The sequence below is a fragment of the Gossypium hirsutum genome, chromosome D10 (genome assembly GCF_007990345.1).
Source record: "Gossypium hirsutum isolate 1008001.06 chromosome D10, Gossypium_hirsutum_v2.1, whole genome shotgun sequence".
Classification (NCBI taxonomy): Eukaryota; Viridiplantae; Streptophyta; class Magnoliopsida; order Malvales; family Malvaceae; genus Gossypium; species Gossypium hirsutum.
In genome coordinates, this window is record NC_053446.1 from 3,605,037 (window position 1) to 3,626,600 (window position 21,564).

General features: G+C 31.8%; 2 protein-coding genes, 1 long non-coding RNA gene and 1 pseudogene across 3 annotated transcripts; 1 reads left to right on the top strand and 3 right to left on the bottom strand.

Annotated features, from left to right (window-relative positions):
- On the top strand, window positions 1-4,062 carry LOC107913785 (potassium channel KAT1-like; annotated as a pseudogene).
- Window positions 3,432-4,147, bottom strand: LOC121222318 (uncharacterized). The gene is made up of 3 exons (XR_005919556.1): window positions 4,006-4,147; window positions 3,689-3,890; window positions 3,432-3,566 (listed from the first exon to the last, which is right to left on the bottom strand). It is a non-coding gene; the product is annotated as an uncharacterized lncRNA (long non-coding RNA).
- A 4,683-nt stretch (window positions 4,148-8,830) lies between these two features.
- LOC107915212 (G-type lectin S-receptor-like serine/threonine-protein kinase SD2-5) lies at window positions 8,831-9,814 on the bottom strand. Its single transcript, XM_016844376.1, has one exon. The coding sequence runs from the start codon at window positions 9,812-9,814 to the stop codon at window positions 8,831-8,833; it is 984 nt and encodes a 327-aa protein (XP_016699865.1).
- Window positions 9,815-18,280: 8,466 nt separating this feature from the next.
- LOC107914979 (probable hexosyltransferase MUCI70) lies at window positions 18,281-21,363 on the bottom strand. Its single transcript, XM_016844060.2, has 4 exons — window positions 20,977-21,363; window positions 20,681-20,884; window positions 19,990-20,550; window positions 18,281-18,926 (listed from the first exon to the last, which is right to left on the bottom strand). Exons 1-4 carry the CDS (start codon window positions 21,227-21,229, stop codon window positions 18,571-18,573), a joined length of 1,374 nt encoding a protein of 457 aa, XP_016699549.1. The 5' UTR covers window positions 21,230-21,363; the 3' UTR covers window positions 18,281-18,570.
- Window positions 21,364-21,564: the final 201 nt, after the last annotated feature.

Consider the following 21,564-nt stretch of genomic DNA (forward strand, 5'->3'; position numbering starts at 1 on the left):
CTTTCTTAGTTGCTTGAGCTTGAATGTTCTTTTTTAAATATTTCAGAAAACAATTGAGGTAAAGGTTTTAAAAAGGAAAACTAAACCCGTGTCCCTCTTCACATGTTTGCTATTTATAAACCATTCCTTTGAGACTTAACCCCGCCAGAAGTTTAATAGCATCCTATTGTATGTGTAGCCTTGAGTATTCAAACAACTCGATGTCATTTTCCTGTACCAAAAACTTCTTCCAGCGGTTTTGTAATGATGAATTTCAAATGGGAAGTGATATTCATGGCAATTTCTTCTCAAGTGATCTCCTTCCTTCACTTGGGGCCAGAATTAACCAAACGACGAAGCTACGTAGATACATCATTTCTCCTTTCAACCCTTACTACAGGTGATGACCGTAGCCGTGGTTTACTCATATATTCTTTCAATATATTAAAACTGCTGCTTACATCCTATTCATTATTTCAGGGCATGGGAGATGTGGCTGGTTGTTCTAGTCATTTACTCTGCCTGGATCTGTCCATTCGAGTTCGCATTCCTGACTTATGAGAAAGATGGACTTTTCATTTTTGACAACATTGTCAATGGCTTCTTTGCTGTTGACATCGTTCTCACCTTCTTTGTTGCATACCTCGATAGCCACTCTTACCTCCTTGTTGATGATCCCAAGAAGATTGCAATCAGGTAAATAAGATTTTGCAGCATTGTTCAAAAAGCCCTTTTCAACTAAGAAAACCATGTTGACTATTCGAGCAAAAACTGAGTTTATATGATCCATCCAACATCCAGGTACATATCTACCTGGTTTGCTTTCGATGTCTGTTCCACTGCCCCATTTCAGTCTCTCAGCCTCTTGTTCACCAACCATGGTAGTGAGCTCTGGCTTAGGCTACTCAACATGCTCAGACTCTGGCGTCTGAGACGAGTCAGCTCCCTTTTTGCAAGGTAATAACCAGATTCTATCCATGCCTTTCAAAATTCTTAAACTATTACAATGGGAAAACTACAATATTTACTTACAGGTTTGCTTTACTTCAGACTTGAGAAAGACATACGCTTCAACTACTTCTGGACTCGGTGCACCAAGCTCATTTCTGTAAGGCACTGAAACTTCCTTTTTGTTTTTGTCTAACCACTATCAGAAATATTGCCTCAGTCAACTGAAATATGGGTTGTTTTCCTCTTGGGTTGATTTCAGGTGACCCTGTTTACAGTACATTGTGCGGGATGTTTTAACTATTTGATTGCAGAAAGATACCCTGATCCTTCGAAAACCTGGATTGGTGCTGTCTACCCGAATTTCAAAGAGCAGAGTCTCTGGGACAGATATATAACTTCAATTTACTGGTCCATTACAACGCTTACTACAACTGGTTATGGGGACTTGCATGCTGAGAATCCAAGAGAGATGCTATTTGATATCTTTTACATGCTGTTTAATTTGGGATTAACAGCTTACCTCATTGGGAACATGACAAACCTCGTAGTTCACTGGACAAGCCGGACCCGTAATTTTGTAAGTTCCCTGACACCTTCCAAATTCATCATTAACCTGCCGGGAGAACTTAACATATAAAATAAGTTCTACAGTCACAATCAGGACACGCACAACTGCACTGGATAAAAGTTAGTTTTTGTAAGGCATTTTTATATTGAAAAAAATTCAAGCTTAAAACCCAGTTAAAGGTAATGCCAAGAGTCCTTGATATTTTATGACATAAAAAATCAAGTAGGAATGCTTAGTATTTTTTAGCTCATTAGAGCATTACAAACTTCGAGTCCCTTCTTCAGGTTCAACCATGTTTTCTTTTTGAGAAGGATGCAATCTCTAGCGTGGAAGTGCTTATGCAAGAAATATTTACCATTTGTGGTGTTACAGAGGGATACAATTAGAGCTGCTTCGGAATTTGCGACACGCAATCAGTTACCCCCCGCATACAAGATCAAATGTTGTCACACATATGCTTGCGATTCAAAACAGAAGGATTGAAACAACAAGAGACCCTAAATAGTTTGCCAAAAGCCATCCGCTCAAGCATTGCACAGCATCTCTTCTTCCACATTGTGCAGAAAGTCTACCTCTTCCAAGGAGTTTCTCATGACTTCTTGTTTCAGTTGGTAATAATTCTCAGGCTAACTATATTTGTCTATACCATAATCTTTTTAGGCTAAAATAGTATTTTAATTAGAAAGACCAGAACTATGGAAAGATCTACAAGTTCTGGAGTATTTTGATGCAGTGATCACTACACATACATCATTTTGACTTTTATTCATTTTCACAAGATGCTAATGCAATTTATTACTCTGTGAAAGGTTTCAGAAATGGATGCTGAGTATTTCCCACCCAAAGAAGATGTCATTCTGCAGTATGAAGCCCCAACAGATCTTTATATACTTGTCTCGGGAGCAGCAGTAAGTAAGCTTATTCTGATGTATGCAGACTATAGAAACTAAACAATGTCAATTTCTCACATTAATTTGATGACTGATTGATTCCTGATTGCAGAACTTGATCTCCCATGCTGATGGGCATGATCAGGTAAGATATTACTTTAACATCTGTAATCTATAGTATTTTCTTTATGGTAAATCAGAAACACTACGAAAAATTTAACATGTCGAAATGTGATTTACAGGTTATGGGAAAGGTAGCAGCTGGGGATATGTTTGGAGAGGTTGGAGTTCTATGTTATAGGCCACAGCCATACACAGTTAGGACCAAAGAGCTTTGTCAAATACTACGACTGAGTGGAACTTCACTGATGAACAGCATACAAGTAAATATGGAAGATGGACGTGTTATTATGCATAATCTTTACATGGTAAATATTGCTTATGTAACTTCTAGAGTAATGAAACATTATTATTGTTATAAACAGTATGAAGTGATGGTTTGTTCTCGCAGAAATTGAATGGGCTAGAGAGCAGCAGCTTTGACCAGCCCGAGGAAGGAACAATGAGAGGAAGTTGTTCAGAAACTGGATTTGAAGATCAACCACAGAGATATGCATCAAAGAAAGAAGCAACAGACATAGGTTTCTTGGGATCAGAGGCTATAGAGAAGAGTCAAACAAGTAGAATTACAGATAATGGAATTCCAACAGCTGAGGATGGCCAAACAGCTCTCCATGATGCTGTTCGCAAGGGGCACATTGAAATGGTTAAGATTTTGCTCGAAGGAGGAGCAAGTGTAAATAAGCTAGATGCAAGAGGAAGGACACCAAAAGTGTTGGCAGAGCAACAGGGAAACAAGAGCATATATGAGCTCTTACTTAGTTATGAAAACAAAAGAAAGAAAGATGAACATATGATAGAGATTATAGAGCCAGAAATAGCAGATGACCCCAAGAATAATCAAAGCAAACATAGAAGCGGGGCCCAAAATTTCTTCAACTCGCGCAATTATAGAGAGGTAACAATACCGACCAAGAAAAGAGTTACAATTCACATGCAGTTCCAGAGCAGCAGTACATCAAGTAGACAACTTGGAAAGTTGATACTCCTACCTGATTCAATACAAGAGTTGCTCAGAGTGGCTGGTAAGTTTGACAGAAAAGAGCACTTGAAATAACCTGAACATATGGGAAAAAACAATTAAAAATCAAATTCATAGGTGACTAGAATCCAAATAGGTTAAAGTAAAGAAATAACTAAAAGGATTTTTTCAAACCACGAACAGGAACCAGAAAACCACCTTTGTTTATTTGCCTGCTTTTGCTTTATTCATTTCTCATTCCATAACCTTGTGAAACTGCAGGTGAAAAGTTTGGATGCTACACATTTACAAAAGTTCTTAATTCTCAGAATGCTGAAATAGATGATATACATGTCATTCGAGATGGCGATCATCTGTATCTCCTTCAAGATGAAGATGAAAATGTAGGTTTCAATGCGACCTGATGATAATAAAAGTCCACTCGTTAATAGATGCACAGTCTGTAACCTTGCGACGGTGCCAATGATAATGAAATAATAAAAGAACATAACAGGATCAGTTGATTTGGGACTCACAATTGCAATTGTGTTGTTAAATCAGAGAAGTCAATTACATCCGGTCAATTTCACTCATATTTTGGTTTGCAAAACCCTATCCTCACATAACCTCAAAAATTGTCTATCAGAACAAATACATGTTACAATCCTGTCATGATTAGGTGGACCACGTAAATGGCAACATAACTTTTCTTTTGTAGTCGACCAAATGCACACCAAATCACCGGACGTTGAACACATGTAAAGTTAAGCCACCACCTCATTAAACCGGATCTTTGGCAAATAACATGGAATGCTTTCATAACAAGATATTAATGTACAGAAAAACTACGTACTTGCAAGTAGGCATGGTGAAAGCCTCCTTCTCGTTTTGTTGTTTCGCTTTTGATACTTGGTTAGTTTACTAGTAAACTTACCCTAACTTTACATCTGGATATAATCAAGGAGGAAGCCGGTGTGCGCTTCTCCAAAGCTTCATGTTCCTGATGCAACACCAATAACATCCTTATATTCTTCATTTCTCCTAATATTGCCTGTTTGCCATATTCAACATGAGATCTGCTAAGCCAAAGACCCTCAGGAAACGTCATTGTACTAAAACATGTACATATGCACCTCATGGTACTAGTAGGTCGGCCTGTGATCATTTGGAATGGAACATGGAAGAATAGAGAATATTCTCAAATCAAACACCTACTAACTTTAACATAAAAAAAAAGTAAGACTTCTAAAAAATGCAGACTACTTAACAGTGAAAGAAATAAGCTAAGACAGCAACATTTTAGCCATTTTTCTACCACAAACACCTTTGAATTAAGTGAAACAGCGAATAGACTCTCAGTGGTCAACACCTACTAAGAGTAACTATTAGTATGTTCCAAGCAGCAAGCAAATGTCAAGCAATTAGTAGTGATGTGGAAACTGATATTGTAGAGCTTAATATGCGGCCTACCATATTACTCTAACCAAAATGCTAAATCTTAAAGCTCGCGAAACTATATTCAGTATGGAACTTAACAGGACTTGAATCAGAGCCGATATTTCCCCAATGATTTGGAATCTCTCTGATTTCTGCTCTAATTTCCTTCCTGATATTCTTCTATTTCTTCGTTTCACAGTGATCGCTTTCCAAAATATTGTTAAAACTACATCAAGATAAAGATCCGCAAAGCCTCTAAAGCAATTTCAACTTGAAATGAACAAAATTCAATTCATCACCTTAAAAATAATAAATCAGGAAAATCAAATAATAAAAAAATCTAAAACCTTGAAGAAAGAAATTCAATTACTGTTTAAGTTTTGTACTAAAAGAAGAAGTCCACTAACCACTGAGAATATCAATTTTTATAAACAATTGCTATAGCAAGTTTTTATAAAACATATGGAGAGCGCATTTTGGTATACCAAACAAATGCATTTTAACTAATATTTATAGGAGTTCTAATGTGTCTTCATAGTTACTATGTTGGAGTAATTTCTATAACATTTGGCAAGTTTAAGTATCAAATTAAAAAAATGTTAAATTTAGGTATCAAATTCGATAAAAAAAGATTAAATATCAAATTTAAAAAAGTGTCCAGGTACCAAATTTGACAAAAAAACATCTAAAGTACTAAATTAAGAAAAAAAATATAAAGTTCAAATATCAAATGTTATATTAAGCCAATTTTATATAATGCAGGTAAAAATTTTACATTTAAGATAAATAGTTAATTATATAAAAAAATTAATTTCCTTTATTTAATTATATTTTATCTATAACAATTTGTTAAGTGAATATTTTAAAAATTTATGTTTAAGATAAACATTTAATTAAATAAATGAAATTTTACAAAGTTAATCTATCAATTGAATTTAACTTGTATAAATGAATTATTTATTTTATTCTCTTTAAAAGAAGTAAAAATTATAGAAATTAAATACAAAAAAGAGAAATACACCACTTGTGTCACTATTGATACTTGTGTTAGTGTATTTTGCTATTTTATTATATACTAGATTTTACCACGCAATCTGGGTGAATGAAAATATTTTTATAAAATTATTTTAATAATTTATTTATTGGTGGAGTCATGAGATATTTTCATATGAATTTGCTGGTAATGTATTCGATTCTCAAATAATGTTTTTAAATATTTTTATTTGAAGATTATCTAAAAGTATGAAAAGATTAAAATATCATTATAATTAAATTAATTACCCCTTAAATTAAGGGTATTTTAGTAATTTTACAACTAAGTTGATGTTGAGTTGACTCGTGACACCAACTTAGTCCATCATTTTACATATAGTACAATTGACAGAGGTAAAAAAATGTACATAATAAAATTAAAAGGTCAAAAAAATCCTCAATAAAAAAAATCAATTGAGTCATTATGAACAAAGTGCACCCAATTATGCCCTCGGTGATTAAAAAAACAATTGAGCCCTCGATGACCCAAAAAAAATTAATTAGAACCTTTTGTCAACAAAAACCATTAGTTGATTGGTTTGATCGATGGCCGTGTTGACATGGCTGATGAAAGCCACCAAAAGTTGCCACATGACAATATGCTAACATGGCTATGTTGACGTGGCATACCACCTCAGCAAAACTTTTTAAAAAAGAAATACTTTTTACAAAAATAAAATATTTTCTTAAAAATTAATTAAAATGTGCATATAAAATGAACCTGGACACCCATTTGTCTAGATTCATTTTGGATTGGTGCAAAATTAAAAAAATTTTAAAATTATAAAAAATATTGAAAAATTATAAAATACATATAAAAATTTCAAATTTGTAAAAACTAAAAAATATATAATAATTTTTTAGATTTGATTGAGAAATCAAATACATTATCCATAGTTTAATTATTAAAACAAAATGAAAATGATGTGAATATAGAGCACTCTTTTATTTAATTATTTGACTTAAAAATTAACTTAATCATAAGTTCATAATTATTTTCAATAACAATTTTTTTAATAAAATAATTTAGTAATTCTTTGAGGTAAATTATAATTTCGTAACTTTTATATGGAACGATAAAATATGGGAAAAATAATTAATGTAATAGGTAAAATATGGTACTAGAAAATAAGAACAAGAAAAGAATACAAGTAAATATTAAAGGCTAATAAAAAAATATAGGTTGTTTCTTTTAAGATTTGAATTTTTTTTATATATTTTAGAATAAATATATGTTGTTTCTTTTACATATTTGAAATTATATTTCACGAGTTTTTACAATTTTGAAATTTATATATTTTTTAATTTTTTAATTTTGTATTCAGAATGAATTTAGATAATTGATTATTCAAATTTATTCTATATGTACATTTTAATTAATTATTTTAAAAAAATATTCTTTGCTGAAGTGGCATGCTATGTCGATATACTGCCACATGGTAATTTTTGGTGGCTTCCGTCAACCACGTCAACATGATTAATGATCAAACTACTCAACTAACAATTTTCGTTAATGAAAGTGACCAATTGATTGGGTGCACTTCGAGCTCAATTGATTTTTTAAAAAAATTTTAGGGCTATTTGACCCTTTAGCCAAATTAAAATGTATAAGTAAATCAAAATAAAACATTAGTTGAATGGTAAATTTAAAGTTTTTCCAATAAAATTTGCATAGACTCAAATCACACGCATGCATATTTTTATTTTTATTTTTAAATTAAAAAGATCAAAATACTCTCAAACAATATTACTTATTTTAAATACGAAAGGTCATTTTTGTAATTTTCCTAATTGAGTTGGTGCCTGATTGACTCGTGACATCAACTCAATCAATGATTTTATTAATAAGTATATATATAAATATAAATATATAAAAATTAATATTTGTTCACCCATAGAACCCACCTAGGTTTGAGCTTCAGAAAGAACAAGTGGTAGACCTTTATTTGAGCAGCTTTCTTTGGACATAGTGTGTTTGTCTGTGGTGCTATTACATTTACTTGAAAGTTGTGAGTCCGTGCACGCTTAAACAGATAATATCCTTCAATTATTTATAGTAATAATATTCTTCAATAGAATTAGTTGAGATTTGAAAATTCACGAGTAATTAAAAGAAGTGTAAACTATATTAATGGTCACTAATTACTAGTAAGTTTATACTTTCGTCATTCAATTCTGAAGAACTATAATTTAGTCATTCAACTAATTGAAATTGATCATTTAAGCCATCCCTTTGTTATCTTGCTATCAAACGTCAATGTGGGCCATTAAATCACTACTCATCAAATACATTGTTAGACACCTAATTATAGTAAGTTTTGTTTTGATCACCTAATTAAAAATTATAACGTTTTTGTCACTCGTTCATTAACTCAATAACAAACTAATAATATTGTACATTAACTCATAGGTTTAATAATTAATTTGGTCCATAAACTATAATTAAAATATCAATTTGGTACTTCTATGTTTTTTCAATGGTAAATCCAAAACAAATTCAATAAAAACTCTAAAAAATATATTAAAAATTCTTTAAAAACTAAAAATTCATAGTTTACATTTTGGAATTATAAAAATTATAAAATCATAATTTTATGGAAAATTCTTGAAAAATTAAAATATTCATAAAATTCTAAGAAATAAAAAATTCTTAAATTTCCAAAAAGAAAATGATTTTTTTTCTATTAACTTATGTAATTTACTCTACAAATTATTCGTGTTTGTGAATTGTTTGCAAATATTAGTTCACAATTTGAACCACCAACGTCATTATTTTCCCTTCAAATACGTTTTGCATCTCACTTCATTAATAAGAAAAAGTAAATTGACATTGAATTGTCAACTATTGCTTGGATCTTTAAGAATTATAATTGACGAAGATACCTGTAATCGTCACCTCGGCCCAGATAATATAGAAGGTAAAATTGTTGAAGTGTCGGTCTCTGTCGCTTCAAGTATTAATCCATTTAAAAAATCTTCATTCAGGTTATCACTTACAACATCAGCTGAGCCCTCAAAAAGCTTCACCACGGTGGACATGGAAGGCCTCTTTACATATTCAGTTTGTAAGCACCATGCAACGACCTTCATCATCTCCACAACTTCAATTGCATTCGATTGCATATCACTATTGCACTTATCAACTAAATCCAGGAGTTGCCCTTCTTCTTGCTTTCTCCTAAACAGTTCCAATAAATGCCTATCTTCTTCCTGTTGAGATCTATCGATGTTTCGACGCCCGCACAGAATTTCTAGGACCACAATACCAAAGCTATAGACATCTACTTTCTCAGTTATGGTTGAAGTTAGCCATTCGGGAGCCATATAACCAGGGGTTCCCCTCATAGTTGTTACGACTTGACTTTGATCTTTTCCAATTAGCTTAGATAACCCAAAATCTGAAATTTTGGCATTGAAATTCTCGTCTAAAAGGATATTTTCTGGTTTGATGTCGAAATGAATTATCTTTTGGTGGCAATCTCCATGAAGATAGGCTAGTCCTTTGGCTATATCTAGAATGATTTTCTTTCTAATTTGCCAACCAAGAGCAAGTTTTTGGTTTTGGTTGAAGATCCATCGGTCTAGTGATCCATTAACCAGGTACTCGTAAACTAAAAGATTATTGAATTTTTCAGCACAAAATCCAACCAGACTTACCAAATTGAAATGGTGGATGCTTCCAATCGTCTGAACTTCAGCTATGAAGGACTTGTTAACTGGACCAAAGCCAACAAGATGTTTCACTGCAACTTGAGAACCCGAAGGCAGTGTTCCATGAAAAACAGACCCAAATCCACCTTCACCAAGTTTGTTGCTAAAATTGTTGGTAACGTTTTTCAACTCTTGATAAGAGAATCTTGTTGGCATCCCCAACATGTTTTCCAGACACTCTTCCTCAACTTCTAGGAACCCATTTTCTTTTGGTACATCTTTGAACCCATTTTTAAGTCTTATAAAAAGGTAAGCCACAAAAAAAGGTAGAACAATCAAAGCGGCTATAATTAGTGGGGTATTATATAATATAACTCCTAGTATCAGTAGAACTATCAGTATCAACAAAACTGTGATCAGTAGAAAGGCGATACAGGCTCTCCTATTCATGATCCTTGCTATCAAAGACTGGTAATGGCTTTCTAGGGAAGAGTAAATTAGCCGCAAGAATGGCTTCGAGCTTCACTAAACTAAATAAATAATTCATACTATCCCGTTGGTGCAAAAGAATATTTTGCTTTATAAGAAATCACCAACAAAGAGCTGTAAGTCAAAACAAGTTTTGCGAATAACAACAATTTCTTCGGAAAAAAACATGTAATACCTGTTGGTGACGATCAAATCGAGATAAATCAAATTTAATATAATGTGGGTTTAGCAAGAGTTTTCAAGAATATTCCTTTTAGATTTTCCATGGTCAAATTATATGTGGATAATAATAGTAAGAATTATCATAAACTAATATATATATAGATTTTAGGTGAAAAACTTTTATCTGAACAAATCACAGAGAAAAAGAAATTTACTAATGTTAGAAAAACAACGATACAATAAGTTTAATACTATATGCGGTTTTCAGCTCTCGAACCTTCACCCCCACAAATCTCCAATTTTACATTTTTATTTTTCTTTAATAAATAAATTATACCTCAAACTTTTCAAACTAAATCAAATAAAATTCGAGTCACACTACTTTATATGTTTGGGTAGATACAATAAATTACATTGGTTTCATCCCGGTCTTCAATACTGATCCTTTTTTAATCCACTCAGGAAATAAAACTATCACAAAGAAATGATTTTTCTTTTCATCTATTGTGCAATTTGATATTTTCTTTTTCTAATAATAATAAATTTTATTTTATTGTTTTAAATAAAAAATTTCATTGTTTTCAAGTAGTTTTTAATATTTTCTATCTCACACTATTGTGTTTGAATCAAAATATGCATCTCATCATTTTTTTAATTTTACCGTCATATTAACCATTTTTATTGCTACAATAATCAATTTCATTATTACAATAATTTATCTTATTGTCACCATTGTTTTAAACTCAACTATAACTAATCTCGTCATCCATCCAAAAAACCCTTAAGCCTTGATTTGGAAAAGGTTTAGTTTGCGGCTTCGTCAACGACCTCTTTTTTATATTTTTATGTCTTTCTTATGATCTATATTCGGGGTTCATGACTGCTCCTTCTAACAATGCCGTCACCAAGACTTGAAAATGTGTCTCCTATTGAAAATGACTCTTTGGTCTTTTCTTTTTTTTATAAACCACAGGTGCCCTCATCTGTTTTGACGATCTGAGTATAAGTTCCACTCCAAAATTCGGGTTCAACATATGATAAAATTAAATTATAAATTGTAAAAGAAAACAAATACACTTAATAAAATCATAATACATTAAAATATTCTTATTAAAATCGATAGTAAACTATTCAAATGGTCACTCAACTATGTTTGTGTTCCTGTTTTGGTGACTTAATTTTAAAAATTTTCAATTTAGGCACTAATGTTTATAATAGTTCTTATTTTGGTCACCCACCGTTAAATTGATAACAGAAATAATGATGTGATCTTTTTCTAACTGGTATAATAACACATTTAGTCTTAATACTTGCATATTCTATTGAATTGATTTTAATTCTAAATAATTCAATAAATTTAACTCTTTGTATTTACAAATTCTATTAATTAAAATTTTAAACATCCTAACCAAAACTTTCAATTTTTAAAACTGAGTTTTTCTAATTCCTGGTTGTTCTTAGATTGAGCACACAGATTTTGAAACCAAATAACTACAAAAGATTAGAGAACCAAACACTCAGACTCCCATGACCTGCATTTGGTGCTATCCTTCCTCCTCTTTGCATCCTGTTCCTTTCATTGTTTAAAAAAAAAAATTATCTATACAGAGTTTGAGCTACCGAACCAATCCCCCATGTGTCCCTTTCTTTCTTGTTTCATTCATTCTTTCAAACACTATTTTTAAAAGGTTTTTTAAGGTACTCACTCCACCATTTCCCAATTCTCAATTCCATTGCTAGGGTTCACGCTTTCTTTAATTTAATTTTTTGGTAACGTCAAAGAAAATATATATAAACAGGGATGACCTCTTCCTAGAATATACTATCTATATGGTTTATAATTTATGGTTTTGTTATTTTAATGGAAAATCTTCACCAAGCCTTGTTTACAAGACAATATCCACGGCGGTTGCCGTGATCCTATTGGTATTAATAGTATTAAATATTAGAAATTGTGTTTGAAGATTAAATTGATAAAATTTGCAATGTATAGTAGGGTGAGTGTTCGATCGAAATCAAGTTGACGAGTCTTATTTTATTATCCTAATTCGATTTGAAATTTTTTCGAACCGAGTCGAGTGAAACGAAATTCGAGTCAAGTTGAATCGAGTGAAATTGTTTGAGTTAAATTAAAAAAGTAAACATGCCAAATTAAAATCTTGTTACAGTATAACTAATTTCATGTTAAAGCAAATAAATTTGAAACCATATATATTTGAAAATTTTTTCAAAGCAAAATAATAAAAAAATACTTCAGTATGATAAACTTGAATCATTAATTAACTTGTTTAAGTCCCTAAAATTATTATTCTAATTTTTTTAACTTCTAATTTTTTTTAATTTTTTGAACTTTCTTTACATATTTTTTAGATTTTGTTATACTTTTTTAGAAAATATAAATTTTAAAATTTTTATAAATATTTTGTGTAACACCCTAAATCCGGCCTAGACGGAAAGACTAAGTTTAAAATGTCACGTTGTTTTACCAAAACATAGTCATACTTAAAGCGAGCCTTTCACCATTGTTAACTTAAAAAAAAACATCCAATATCCAAAACATAATAAAATCCTAGTAGTTTAAAAATACGAAATTAAAACATAGGTTTACACACGTATATAAATCCGCTAGATGGCCGAGTCCCACGTCTGCCGACCGCTTATTTCTGAGAGTTCACTGTAATTCATTTAAGTAGTTAGTGTGTCACATTGTAAAACTTAACATAAATAGACTAGCCTATGTATAAGAACTCATATATTATTGATTATTCAGATAACAGTTTGGTCTCCTCAGTCAGATCAACAACCTAAAATGAATCTAGACACAACAATCCTGATGCATAGCAAATTAATACAGATGCACGTATAAACAAATACGATTAGGTGCACATGTCACACATTACGGATACAAATGCAATTTTCTATTTCATTCTCTATGCACCATCTCCATCCACCCTACACACCTCATAGTGTCGGTATGGCACATTGCAGTGTTTACAATCTCACTGCCAGATCAGATAATACTCATCCATCCCTAAACCCCTGTCTCCTATTTATCAAATCAATGATTCACACGGCCTAGGCACACGACCGTGTGCTAGCCTATGTACCTCACACGGCTCGGCACACGCCCATGTGACTCCAAATCTAAACTCAAGAAGTTACACGGCTTGGACACACACCCGTGTGTCTTGCCCGTGTGACCCCAGCATTTCACTTCTCACACATGGTTTAACACACGCTCGTGTGACTTACCCGTATGACCCCAAATTCAAACTCAATGAGTTACACTGTCCACCACACGGCTTGTACACATGCTGGTGTGTCGTCGATAGTCCCATTTTTGACAAAAAAACGCAGAAAAAGGAAGGGTTTCGGTACCCACCTATTACCCGACGTTGTAGAAGCACTCAATTTCAGGTTCCAAGCCTAAAACAAGTTCCAAACACTCAATTCAACATTACATTCGCAAAACACAAGCATTGACAGTCAAGTTCCATCGAAAGCTTCAACTTCCTACACGAAACGAGCAAAAGTCTACTTACTGCAGAATCCCAATACACATTCAATTTCTAAGTAAAACGGAAGGTGTTAGACATCTCTTGAGTCTCCCCTAGTGCACCAGAACACAACGTACAACAAGATTATCAATCTTCAAAATTTTGGAAAAATCCCAAATTGCACAATAATGTAGTATAACGAAGACTAACGATTCAACTTACCTTAAAGCACACTAGAACAAGCAATAACACAATCCGATGTAGCAATTGAACAAGGCGAATAGGACCAAAAAGAAAATTTACTAAGAACGTAACAACAAAAAGGAAAAACAAGTTCTTTGGGAAGAAATAAAAAGAAAAACCTTCTAAATTAACAGTAGAGGGAAGGAGCATTTAAATTCCAGTTTTTGCAGAAAAGTGCAAAAAATATCATCCTTGTCACATACATAGTGACTCAAACACGAAACCAAAGATTAGTTAGACGCTTAACTAGTGAAACAACAAGCTCATTCTTATAATAAAAAGTCACCAAATTCAACTTAACCAAAGAATCCTAAGCTAAGGGTTCAAGTAAGGAACTTAACAAAATTCCAAAATTTATACAACTCAAACGTTGGATCTCAAGTGAACAAACAGAGCACGTAACCACAAAAGCAGACATATATTCACTAACACGACTTAGTAATCAAAACTCAAATTTTGGGGCGTTACATTTTAAATTTTAAAAATTATTGTAAATTTATTTTTGTAATTTTTGTTAAGAGAGACCAATTTACTCATTTTCAAACTTAACAATGACCAAAAGGGTATTTACATAATCTGTTATTCGAATTGTAAAATTCATCTTGATCCAAACTCGAAACTTGAATTACTTATTCGAGTTAACTCGAATAATTCGAATAACTCAAAATTCAAATTTTTTTTGATTTTTTCGAATCGAATCGAGTTTTACTCACTCCTAATGTGAAAAGTTAAATTTATCGAATTATTTAGAATTAGGATCAAATTGATAAAATATGTAAGAATTAAGGATTAAATATATTATTATATCAATTAAAAAAAGGCTACATCATTATTTCCATTATCAATTTAATGCAGGGTGATCAAAATAGGAATGAATATAAATATTAGTGTCTAAATTAAAAAATAAAAATTAGATAACCAAAATAAAAACACTAGCATAATTAGATTACCAATTATATAGTTTACCTTAACCGGAAAACATCTACTATTAAAATTTGTCGAATACAAATTTCAAGGGCAAAAATAATATTTTAAATGTTACAAATGTTTTAACATTTGCTTTCCACTAATTTTACCTAAATTAGATATTAAAAAAGAGAGAAAAATACATATAAAAGGAAGGAAAATAAGAAAAAAGCAAGGGATTCGTTGTTAAAGAAAAGGATGCATTTGATCAGATTTGAGGACAAAATTATTAGATACATTTTTTTCCCCTTTAAAGAGGTTTAATTTATAAGCAACTGAATTAAAATTTGAATGTACAAATAACAAGTGCTATACTGAGGAATCATTTTTTGATTTAAATTTGAGAGTTTTACTTGTTAAAATAAATAAGGCAAATTATCTAGTTGGTCCAATTTTTGGGGCATTTTTACTTTGGTTATTCAAAATGAAATTTTTGCAATTTCGTCATTCAATTTTTAGGGTGCTTTCATTTTAGCCACCCAACCAGTAAATCTCTAACGTCAGTTAACTTGTACATGGCACATCATGTTCACATTTTCATTTTGGTTACCTAAAAAAAATCATTTTTTAAATATTGATCGGGGTAAAAAAATAAAGATTAAAGTGAAAAAACGATAGAAACTAAAATAATGCTTTAAAATTTATCAAATTGTACTTGTTTACCTCCTTTTAAATATAAAAATTTTATTTTATGTTTCCAAATTAAAATCAACTTAAATAAATCATCTTTAATAATTGTACATAAAACCTAAATTTCTTTTTATTTTATGATCTTGAATCTTTCATACTAAGCTAAAAGCGAAGAAAAATTCTTATAATTAATTTTATCTTCCATGTCAAACAAAATCCAAAATTTTTTCATCATTTCTTTACCCAATCGAAGAATAAGCAATTAATTTAATTAATCAAAAGAAATTTAAGTTTTACAGACAATTATTAAAAATAATAGGGAAACATAAAATAGAATTTTAAAATTTAGGAGATTAATTTAATTAATTTCAATATTACAGTAACAAATCGGTTAACATTATCAAGGGATAAAAAATTTTCAACAATTTATTTAATTGATTTTTATGTTTTAAAATTTAAAATTTTAATATTGAAAAAAGTTAGAATTTTCAGCAATGTGATAAACAAGTGCAATTTGACAATTTTTGATGCATTATTTTAATTTAATACAACGATTGAATGGCTAAAATGAAAACATCCTAAAAGTTGAGTAACGAAATTGTAAAGATTTCATTTTGAGAGACACAAATGAAAGCGCCCGAAAAGTTGAGTGACCAACTACAATAGGTAGTTTACCCCGAAAAATAAACTACAAGAATATTAACTAAACTATGCACTTGGTTTTATTATCGTCACCTAAATATTATAATCACTCAACTTTTCATCATTAAATATTTTAGTGACTCTCCTTAGTTAGTTGTCATTATCTATTTAGGCTTTCTTATTATTATAATAACAAAATTAGCTCTCTAATATTTACATATTTTATCTATTTAATCTTCAATCTAAAAAATTCAACAAATTGAATTTTTAATGTTTACAAAATTTATTATTTTAATTTTAATTCTAAATTGGTAGAAAATGACGTTCCAAAAGCTTAATCATAACAACATGAATTCACAAGTTGGAGCTAATATTTAGTTCGCACATAGAGCTCTCATATTTGAGATACTTTTTTTTGTAAGTAACTCAGCATGAGGGAGCTAGTATTTAGGTCAGAGCTGGCATTTTTGAGAGGTTTTTTTTCTTTTTGGTAGCTAATATTTAGCTCGCAAGATGGAGCTAGCCATCTCTATTGAGGAATTGTTGAAAGGCTTCCTATGGGATGAATTGTTGGCCATTGAAGCTACGACCAATGGTCTTGCCAAAAATGCCAATATATAATACCTTGGAATGAAGTATTTGATGCCAATTTTAGATGAATGAGTAAAAGAAATTGACCTGGTTCAAATCTAAAACTCACCGTAAATCCACGAGTGATCTCAATTTTGGGGTGCTTTCATTGGGAGGAGCCACTTTTACTAATTTTTAGAGATCAGAGTTAGTCCAAACTCATTGCAGCAATAGTTTGGAAGAGAGCCATAAGACCAAATGGTGTTAGAAGTATGGTGGAAGAAAGGGAGAAGCTACAAGCTTTTCCAATGTGATGAGTCCTCCTTGGTGTTCATGAAATCCCCAAAAGGCTCTCCTCTGGGAGAAGAAGATAGAAAAGTGTAAGAAGATTCTCTATTTCTGTGGCCCTTCAAGGGCATGTACAGGGTATAGGGGACCTTTTGGTGGGCTCACACCCTGATACCCTACGATGTATAGGATGGCTATAAGAAATGGGGGATGTGATAGATGGGACTTAAAAGATTTATGTATAACAATTAAAAAAGTTAAATCTTGTTATTAGTCCTTATATTTTATGAAAGTCGTAGATTGAGTCCCTATACTTTAATTTGGTCATTTTTAGTTCCTATACTTCTCAAATTTTAAAATTACAATTCTCATCAAACAATAACTATTAAATTCATTCAGGTAATTTTTGTTATTTCTAAAATTTGATGCGACAAACATACTATCACATGTGTAATGTCATGTCATGTTACCTTGTGATTTTCATATTTTACTTAAAATCCAGTTAGCGGATTAGTACCCGTCATTTTACATCAAGGTTGAAACTTTAAAATTCGAAAAGTATAGGGACTTAGAATGATCTAATTGTAGAACATGTACTAAATCTACAACTATATGCATAGTACAAGAGTAGTAATTGAATTTAACCAAACAAATTTATTTATTTGTTACTATTTGGGTTAGGACTAAAATTTCAATTTTTGAAAAGCATGGGACAAAATTTTACCAATTCAAAAAGTACAAGGACTAAAATTGATCAAATTAAAGTACATGGACTAAATCCACTACTTTCACAATGTATAAGGACTAATAGCAAAATTTAACCATTAAAAATGTAAAAAAATTATTTGAGTTAATTGCACCATACATCCCCAAACTGTAACCTTCATTCTAAATTGGTCCTCAAACTTTAAAACATTCTAATTATATCTCCAACCTATCAAGGTTATATTGATAATGTCATTTTGTTACGAAAGTTATTAATATAATGGTTAAATGATATGCCAAATCTTATGTGACATAGTTTAAAATGAAAAGTTAAAAAAATAAATATTGCAGATGATGTAAAAATCTTAATTTTAAAATTTTTAAAAATTATACAAAAACTTTATCATCCACTTTTTTTTTATGTTTTATTTTATCTTTTACTTTTAAAAATTATTTATATATTATTTAATAATTTTAATAATTCAATAATTTAAATATGTAATTCGAATATTTTGAATGGGATTTAAAATGAGAGTAATAATTTTGACCTAAATCAAACTATAATATAAACCCCAAAGGCAGAACCACCTAAGAGAAAGCACCATAAATGAATGAAACAACTGCCCCAGCCGAAATATCATACATTAAAAGATCATCGATACCCTGCCAACCTGTACTCTTTGTCAGCTTTTCCCTGTGAACTGTCCCTTCGTTGGTTAGCTTTTTCTTTTTTGTCTTTCTCGAACAGACTAATAACTGTTGGTGTTGACACTTAAAAAGAAGACAAAATCAACTATGGGATTCACCCCACATTTTCAAAAGATAATTCTGACAACTACTGTCAGTCAAAACCAGATGCCCATGGCTTCTTTCCCTTTTGGTCTTCTTAGATACGCCCCCACCACTCGAAACAGCTTTAACGTTCCCAGTCTTTTTAAGGTTGTGCCTATATTCCACAACAATCTTCTCGAACACTTCCACTTCAAACATGTTCAACTTCAGCTTTGGGTTCATCTTGTCCCTTACAAATGCAAAACCCAGTTGGTCCCTAGGGTTAAAACCTTCCAACTCATTGAACAAAAGGCAAGAGAAAAGGTTGCTTCCCAATCCATGTTTTCTCAATATTAATGCACTATCTGGTACATCTGCAAGCCCAAAACCAATCAAATTTAAGACAAAAATATTATGTTATAATATATGAATAAGACAGGGTTTTACGTGTGCATGTCAAAAGCCACACACATTAACATTATTGAAAATCTCTCATATCTGAAATGGTATTTGATAAGGAAGTATGTAACATGTTTATTTTGATTGATTAAGACGTTTCTTTTGTATCTTTTCTTCTTGTGTGACCACCCCGTTGGGTATCTTTTCCTTTTGTGTGACCACCCTGTTGGGGCTTTCTATCATATTCCTATATGACTACTAGAAAGTATTTGATGTAGTAGCTAGCCGCCAAGTTAGAACTTTGGTTAAAAAACATATAAGTATATGAAGAGAGGTTACTATATGTTGTTGAAACTACCCTTCCCAAGTTCCTTTTTGGTTAAATTCTATAAAAACTCCATTTATTACGATTTCATCATTTCTAGTCCTACTTTTTAAATGTGTATCTTCAGTCCTCAAGTCAACTGTTTTCTGTTAATTCTATCCATAAGCGTAAAACATATGATGATATGACATATATATATAGTTATTCACCTTCCTCAGTTGTAGCCAAAATCCCCAAGAAAAAGCTCAAGGGAAATGCTAATGATAACATGTATCTTTCTCAAGTAATAATAAAGTTATTCATGTATTATCTCAGCTAAAGCCAAAAAGATTATGAATTGAGTTACAAGGAACGTCACAGCTACGCAAAGGAGTCATGATTTGCATCTTGAAGGTACCAAATTGTCAAAATGAACCATAGTGCTAATTAATGTTCATTTCTAATGATCAGAGACCTAAAGCACATTAAAAAAAACACACTTGTATAACAATTCATGCATTTCATTCGGTTGGGACAAATTAAAATAACGAAGTTGGTGGGTTATTAAAACTAAACCTAATAAAACTCAGCTTGTATAATAAAAAGCTAGATTGACCAATTAAGTTTAGTGTGAGGATGAGAATCTACTAAGCAAAATTTTGTCTCTTCGTAAAACAAATCATCAAGAAATAATTAAATTTAGTTTGAAAGAAAGATAAAGCGAATTTATTTACCTGTGGTGTAAGGTAGCTTATCAGTAGTCCATGGCTTCAATCCATTTTTACAGTAAGTCTCCATTTGCTGTGTCAAGCCATCAATATCCGACCATTTCTTCCACCGTGCCGTGGCCATCGCTTCTTCCATCGTATGAACATAATATGGATGCTTCGATATCGCCATATCCACGTCCTTCGATACAACGAGAGAATGTATCAGCAGCAACGGATCGACCATTAGTTGAAGCTTCGCGTCGATCCAAATGCTGAATTTCGAGTGTGGGAAAAGTCTATGAACTAGATACTTCGGTATCACGCCGTTCATTGCCGGATTTTCGTAGAGTTTCTCGGAGAAAACTTTAACGATTCTCCAAACACCGACTTTATAATCGGGCGAGTTTTGTGGGATTAATTTATGGTCGTAGAGTCCTTGAAGGGTTATATCATCTATGAACATGAAGAAACATGTGTCGACTAGGGTTTGGGATCCGAGGCCTACTGGTTGCCGGATTTTGTCATGATCGTTGAAGATTGCAGATACTACAACAACTCCATTGCAGCTTTCCATGGCGATTCGATCTGAATTTACACCATAAACAAACAAGTTACAAGAGAAATCAACCATAACAATGGATATTAACAAAACATGGTTAGATCATAATTATAGCATTATTTTCAAGAATAATTTAGATTAAAATAAGAAACAAACCAGAATCACTAACAGGAAACTCCTTTAAAAATCCACAAGGGACTTTAATTTCATCATTGGAATAATTAAAATAAGAAAATCTCTTCTGGGTTTCAAAATTTCCTCCAAAAGTGTCGGCTTTCCCTTGTAAATACCTCAGAGCCGGCAAAAATGCTGAAGAATTCGTACATAAATTATGGATCTCCCCCACCACCATTCCATAATCTAATCACGAAACAAAATACCCTTTAGCCCAAAATCACTAAAACAATCATGAAAACCGAAGCATTAAACAAAAAGGAAATCGAAGGAAATACCAGAGAAAAAAACAGGGGAGGAACAAGAATGTCGGTGAGTGGTGATGGCATACTTGTGTTCTCCATAGGAAGAAGGGTAATAAAAGAGAGGGGATTGAATAGGGTCGGAAGGGGAGGATCGAAAGAGGCAAGTGGTGGGGGAGACGGAGCGGTAAAAAGCAAGGAAGAGAGTGGTGAAGAGGTACAAAACAGAAATACAGAGAAGTTTTGATTGGAAGAACAGAGGAGTTCTCGTGGCCGTTACCTTCCCCATAAAAGCGCTTCACTATTATTATTTTTTCATTTAGTGTGTGTGTGAGCCTTCCTTCTATAACGTTTTCCCATATTGATGTTGTCATCATCCCTCATCTTTCATTTCTCCTTTCTTCTTTTGCTTTTTCAACTATTTTCTTAAAAAATTCTCCTTACTTGCTATTTATAAAGTGAATGAGGTATCCCATATGAATTCAGTTATACAGATACATCCATCAAAGAGTTTCAACTACATTTGATCAGAAATCGAAGAGCACTGAACTAGTTAACTTAAAAATTAGTATGGAGTAGTTGAATTGACGAATTGATGGTTTAATCGATTCGATCATTGGTTCA

Excerpts from the sequence above, each read along its gene's own strand:
- LOC107915212 (XM_016844376.1), bottom strand. The coding sequence starts at position 9,814 with ATGTTGGGGATGCCAACAAGATTCTCTTATCAAGAGTTGAAAAACGTT.
- LOC107914979 (XM_016844060.2), bottom strand. The coding sequence starts at position 21,229 with ATGGGGAAGGTAACGGCCACGAGAACTCCTCTGTTCTTCCAATCAAAA. Across the intron at positions 20,885-20,976 it reads CTCCCCTGTTTTTTTCTCTG|ATTATGGAATGGTGGTGGGG; the intron begins GTATTTCCTTCG and ends TTTCGTGATTAG. Across the intron at positions 20,551-20,680 it reads GTTTCCTGTTAGTGATTCTG|ATCGAATCGCCATGGAAAGC; the intron begins GTTTGTTTCTTA and ends GTGTAAATTCAG.